The 6444-nt window shown below is 41.2% G+C and overlaps 1 protein-coding gene across 1 annotated transcript in view; it reads right to left on the bottom strand.

The window, feature by feature from the left end:
* DUSP11 (dual specificity phosphatase 11) overlaps positions 1 to 6195 on the bottom strand; it is a 21871-nt gene extending 15676 nt beyond the window's left edge. The window contains exons 1-3 of the mRNA XM_012556224.2: positions 5982 to 6195; positions 4369 to 4444; positions 1129 to 1260 (exon numbers count right to left, since the gene is read on the bottom strand). Of these exons, the coding sequence (XP_012411678.1) occupies positions 1129 to 1260; positions 4369 to 4444; positions 5982 to 6082 (309 nt within the window). The 5' untranslated portion in view covers positions 6083 to 6195. The remainder of the gene's footprint in view (positions 1 to 1128; positions 1261 to 4368; positions 4445 to 5981) is intronic.
* Positions 6196 to 6444: the final 249 nt, after the last annotated feature.

Here is a 6444-nt window from a genome sequence, read left to right as displayed (position 1 = left end):
GTAGCAGGGGTAGGGGTCTGGGGACCATGCTTTCAGGGGACATCTAGGTCAACTGGCATAACAAAGTTTATTAAGAAAATGTTCTGCATCCTAATTTGGTGAGTGGCATCTGGGATCTTAAAAGCTTGCAAGCGGCCATCTAAGATGCATCAATTGGTCCCAACCACCTGGAGTAAAGGAGAATGAAGAGCATCCAAGTCATAAGGAAAGTATTAGCCCAAGAGACTGAAAAGGGCCACATAAACCAGAGACTTCTTCAGCCTGAGACCAGAAGAAGTAGATGGTGCCCCGCTACCACCAATGACTGCCCTGACAGGGAACACAACAGACAGTCCCTGATGGAGCAGGATAAAGGTGGGGTGCAGAAATCAAATTCTAGTAAGAAGGCCAGACTTAACGGTCTGAATGAGACTGGAAGAACCCCGGAAAGCATGGCCCCCGGATTCTCAATCAGCCCAGAGCAAAACAATTTCCGAGGCCAACTCTTCAGACAGGGATTGGACTGACTGTGGGACATAAAGTGATACTTGTGAGGAGTGTGCCTCTTAGCTCAAGTTGTTACAAGAGACTAAACCGGCAGCTTCGGTCCAGAGGTGAGATGGGAAGACACACAGGGTTAGGAGCTGGTTGAACAGACATGGGGAATCGGGTGGAAAAGAGGAGTGTGCTGTCACAGTATGGGGAGAGCAATTAGAGTTACATAATAATGTATGTATAAATTTTTGTATGGGAGACTAACTTGAAACGTAAACTTCATTTAAACTACAACAATAAACAAACAAAAAAGACATAATGGATATTCCTTTGTTTCTTTTCAGGCCACTACTATTCTTACTAAAATTTATTTCATTTTCAAAACATAGACTATGGAAGCTTATTGAATTTCTTAAGCATATATAACCTACTGCCAAATATTATAGTTCAATTCATGTCTTCAATTTTATTTTGAAATAGCAATCAGGAACGTTCCCTTTTAGAACTGTTAACCATGAAAGAAGGCCAGGCTTTACATTAGCATACAATGACAACTACTGGGTTAGGAATTATTATAGTACCAGAATGAAGAGGATTCACTTTCAAGAATGTTATCTACCCTTCCACCTCTTTTCTATTAAGGATTCCATTTACCTCTGGGTTATAATAACGTTGAGTATATGTTAAATCAATAATCAGTCCAAGTTCTTCATTTTGTTCCTGGATTTTGTTTAAAAGATCCAAAGGGGAAAAACATTCTTCTGGAGCAAGTTTCCCTTCAAAACTCTGTCAGAGAGAATGAAATAAGAACGAACAAATGTGTACTTAAAATCCCATATTGTATCATCCATTTAAGCAAGCCCTGTGATGTCAATATACAATGACACTCAAAGAAAAGTTTCCACTCTTCTGGACCTTGCAAGCTAGTTATAACCCTTTCTTCCAGAGAGATCAAAGAGAAGAAAATAAGTTCACTTCTATGTATTTGTTTGTTTCATGTTGGCCTCCCAAAACTCCCAAAACGCAGGGACCATGTTAATTTTGTTCACAACTGTATCTCTAGCTCCAGTGGAGTGCCTGATCAGATTCAATGGTTATAGATACTTCTTGAATGTCTACATATATGAAGGATTGCTTTAATGGATAAAATCTTTTAAATATGTGGCTTACTTCAAGACTTTGTACCCTGTACCACTGATATGTTTGACTATCCAAGTGTCAGCAGCACACTTTTAATACGGTTTAATATCTGGTAGGGCTAGACTCCCCTATTATTTTTATTTTTCAGAATATTCACTATTTGTTTATTTTTCTATATAAGTTTTAGAGTGAGCCTTACTCAGAAAATCCCTACTGCTGAAACAATGTTAAGTTTATAAATTAACTTAGGACAATTTGACAGATTTATGATGTTGAGTATTCCACGTAATATTTTAAGAAAAATTCTGAAGAGTAAATTAATTATAAGAAGGCATACAATCTCTCCAGTCAGTTTCTTGCAAAGACTTGGTGTAGATGGATCAATTTTCATCTCCATCTATCTGAACAATACCAAAAAAACCTAACCCGCAGCCGTTGAGTCGATTCCGACTCATAGGGACCCCATAGGTCAGGGTAGAACCGCCCCTAGGGTTTCCAAGGCTGTAATCTTTACGGGAGCAGACTGCCACATCATTTTCCCACAGAGCAGCTAGTAGGTTCGAACCACCAACCTTTCGGTTAGCAGCTGAACGCTTTAACCACTGCAACCAACACCAGGGCTCCTCAATCTGAATAACTAACCTTAAAAACTTAGTTTAAGTCACAAATCCTCTAGGAAACCTTCCTCAATTACCCATCTGGATAATCAATTTCCCACTCCTCGGAATTCCTATAGTGCTTGTTGCCACAGCATTTATTTGACCCTTACCGTATCATATTTTATATTCCAGTATGCTTGAAAAGTGACCGTCACATAGTGAGGCTACTTTTTCTTGAGTGACTTCCATAAGACACACAAAAATAGGCCCACATTTCACTGTCAAACACTCAGCAACCTAACTCTACTGGGGACAGTTACACGTCTCTGTAATCCTCTTTATGGTACTGTCTTAGTTTGTGAGTGCTGCTGTAACAGAAACACCACCAGTGGGCAGCTTTAAAAAACAGAAACTTAGTATCTCACAGTTCTGGAGGATAGAAGTCTGACTTCAGTGAGTGACTCTAGCGGGAGGTCCTTTCCTTGTCTATTTCAGCTTCTGGTAGCTGGCAATCCTTGTAAATCCATCTGCTGCCACTGTTAGCAGATACAGTCTGTCTTCCCCTATATGTGCTTTCTTCTGTGTCTAATCTGCTCATTTTAGAACTCAGAAATGATCAGGTTTAGGGCACACCCTACACTGATATGACCTCATTAACATAACAAAGATAACCCTATTCCCAAACTGGATTATACAATTCAGTTGTTAACAGGTACCTTAAAGAATCCTGACACTAGGTAACATAACTTGATTGTACAGAACTAGAAGAGGCCTTTAATAATGACAACCTACAGGAAAGATCTGTGGCTATGTGGAGGAAAAGGAACCGAGGCATGTTTCTGGTTTCTCTCCTCTCGCTCGTATACTTTCAGGCAAGGTACTGAGCAGGGGCCCTTCTGAAAGCCCAAGAATCCACTTTTAAGGCCACAAAGTAGGGACCCAAGGAGTTACGAAAACTCCGCTTAGACAGAAGGGATATAGGAGAAAATCCACAATAACTGCAAATGTGGGTGGGAGTCAATTCATTTATTCAACGAAGATTTGTTAAGTATTTATTATGTCAGACACTATGCTTGATGTGGGTGGGTGTGGATGTGAATAAGAACTATGTGTTTATCTAAGTGAAATGACTAATTTTTAAGTCCAGAGATACACACAAGCTGATGCGGCAGGTGGGGAAAAAAAAAACAAAACTGTGACCTATGAGTCACGAATGACATAAATTCCCAGTACATTCAAAGTGGGCTTCTCCTGATACTAATCCACGGTGTGCTGGGCAAGTTTAATGAGCCACGGAATCTAGAAGACAATATTTGTCTTCACCTTCTTTTCTCACCTTTTTTATACCTGTCAGTGCTTTCCCCAAAACCTTTCCTAGTGCAAACAAACACACAACCTTCACAGTTTCCATGCTAAAATCCTGGTCTTGCTGATACAGGGCATTTTTTTTTTGGCTGTGACAATGGGAGGGAAGGGGTGTTACTGGCATTTAGTGGGTGGGGGGTCACAGATGCTAGATGTCCTGTCAAATTCAGACAAGTCCTACAAAATGAAATGTGTCCCACATTCTGAATAACTTTTGAATGTTCAGTTCAACATTCATAACAGGTGAAAAAATGGTTTATAATTATCTAAGCCTTAGAACCTTGCTTCCTTTCACACATAAACACGAAGTATTTTTTTGCACAGTATTAATGTACATTGAATTTTCCAGGACAGTAATAACCTTGACAATCAAGTCAAGATTGTACTTTGTTTTGCTTGGAAATCTACCAAAAACTACTCAATATTATGGTAATCATGTTCACTATTATGGAAAACCACCTATAGGGTCTGAATTTATAGCTCTTGCATTCATGGTGCAAGCAACTATTTCTTTATGTCCAAACATTTACATATGGAAACGCATATTACTTTATTATAAATTACTTTTATTTATTCTTTATATTATATTTATGGCATTACATTGATTTGTCTTTAAAAATTATGAATGGAAGTAGATTATATTTATCAATGAATTTCATCTCCAGAAAGTAAAGCAGGGAGTACAAAGTATTTGCCATAAAAAGGGGAAACAAAGTGTGGTAGAGCAGACCTACTGTTCTACACAGTGAACTCAAATTTCTGAAAGAATATTGAATTAACTCATGGTTACCTTTTTCAAAGGAACTTTGAAAGCAATGAAACGAGTCCCAGGCATCCGCTGTCCAACTGGAAGGTAGTCTTTCCACCTGTTAGATACACGTTGTTAGCCAAACTGTGTTAGCCTTGTCTCCATGCACAGAACGAAAGCTCCTTGGAAGTGGGAATCCCAGCCCACACAGTATTTCCCCTCTTCTCTTGGCTTTGTATTTTTCTGCATTTTTCAACTCCACCTAGTAACAGCCTATGTTCCACCTCTTCCTGTTTCTATCTTGAAAACAGATACAAGGCAACAAAAGTTTAAAGATCTCCATCAATAAGATACATATAAAACCAGAGATGACCAGAATGTCCGTATCCCTGATAAAACAGCCCAGCACTGAACACTAACATGTCATTAATACATACATGCTGACTGAAATAGTTTACATTCAATTCTTGTACTTCACAGTTTATCTTCAGTCCTCATAGAACTGAGGCCATCAAATTCAATCAGTAGAGAACTTCAAGTTCATATTTTAAAAGAAAACCTGATAGAAAAGGGGCTGTGAACTTCACTTAATAATGCTAGGACACACAGTAAAAAGTAAAATTTGAATTGACTTCTGCAGGATGAGTTAGAATTAACTAGGCAAAGATAGGATGTGAAATACGAAGAGTATTTCAAGAAGAAGGAAGAGCACACACAAAAACCCCCAGTCAGTATAAACAAAGCACAGAAAGTGAGAACCAAAGTGGCACAGATGGGGCTGGAAAAGCAGAGAGGATCCTAGACCATGCAGAGCCTTGTGTTATAGGCCATGGTGAGGGGTTTGTTTTTCTTCTTTAAAAAAAGAAAAAGAAAAAAAAAATGGTAAGCTATGAACAAAATTCTAACTCACCTATTAAAAAAGAGTTCTTGGGCTCTGGTGTGACCAGTGAATCGGAAGGACCCTACAGTGGACATACGGACACTAGTTAGGGCCCAATAGCAACAGGTCAGGCAAGACCTGCACTCGGGTGCTGATGTGTCCAGGGAGAGAAGCTGACGGATTCAACAGATCTTCAGGAAGAAAATGAAGGGGCTTCGTGAGACGAGATGCGGGAGAGGAACGTCTCCAGCAGTGAAAAAGAGTATACTGCACGTATGGGCAAAGTCTCAAAATTAATCATTTGAAGGTCACTGAGGAAGATCTCGCAAATGAGACCTGTTAGGAAGTAACAGCTCGCCCTTTGTGAGTCCTGGAAACAATCGAAACTAACTTTCGATGGAAGATCTGGGGGAAGTACCAGGGGGTTCTTTCACTCAACCTTAGTTATAACTCACATCTTTTGTGCCAAAATAACATAACCTGAGGACTTGCGGGGGTCCAATTTTGGGAACCAAGGAATGGCCCATCTTAGAGCAGTCCTGTATCCAGCCCGAGTGGCAGTGGCCACAGCCTCTTTTAAGAGGATGGGGAGAAATTACACAACATCACAGACACTGTCCACTCCAGCTACTAAGCAAAGAAAGGGTCGTGTTTCTAAGTAAGAGGCGGCCGAGCCCAGCGCGCAGCGGTAAGAGAAGCGGAGACCTCCAGAAATGAAGCACGGGCCCAGAAGCTGCGCGCTGAAAGGGCCAAGCCCTGGGTCAAGGCATATTACCTTTCGGGGATGTGGTTTTTGCCCTTCTTTTTGGATGAGGAATGTCCAGAAAACGCGCGTCCCCGACCCCAGTCGCTGCGGGCATGATGCCAGTGGCTCATGTGGGCCCCAAGAAGGCGCCCACCCAACGCCAACAGTTCCCCAAACGCCAGACCCTAGACGTCGGTGCTAAAATTAAGATCCTGAACCGGAAGCGTCCAGGCACCACCCAGGCAGCTTCTAGGCTCCTTGCTACTGCGCGTGCGCCGTTGCACGTCGTGCTAGCGTCACCACGCCGGCTTCCTGGAAAACTTGATTAAATCGTCAACAGGACTTAGGAGGCTGTAGTGCCCTTCTTAGGCCGTGGCTGGTGGCACAGGTCGATGAGTTTGTATCCTTTAGAATTCAAGTAGTGCAGGACATGGAATGAAAAGTTCAGTCCCACTGCCCCCACTATTTTCAAGGTATTTTCTAAGTGCTTACA

Source organism: Trichechus manatus, unplaced genomic scaffold, assembly GCF_000243295.1.
Source record: "Trichechus manatus latirostris isolate Lorelei unplaced genomic scaffold, TriManLat1.0 scaffold00004, whole genome shotgun sequence".
In the NCBI taxonomy this organism is placed as follows: Eukaryota; Metazoa; Chordata; class Mammalia; order Sirenia; family Trichechidae; genus Trichechus; species Trichechus manatus.
This window is presented reverse-complemented; position numbering and strand designations above follow the sequence as displayed.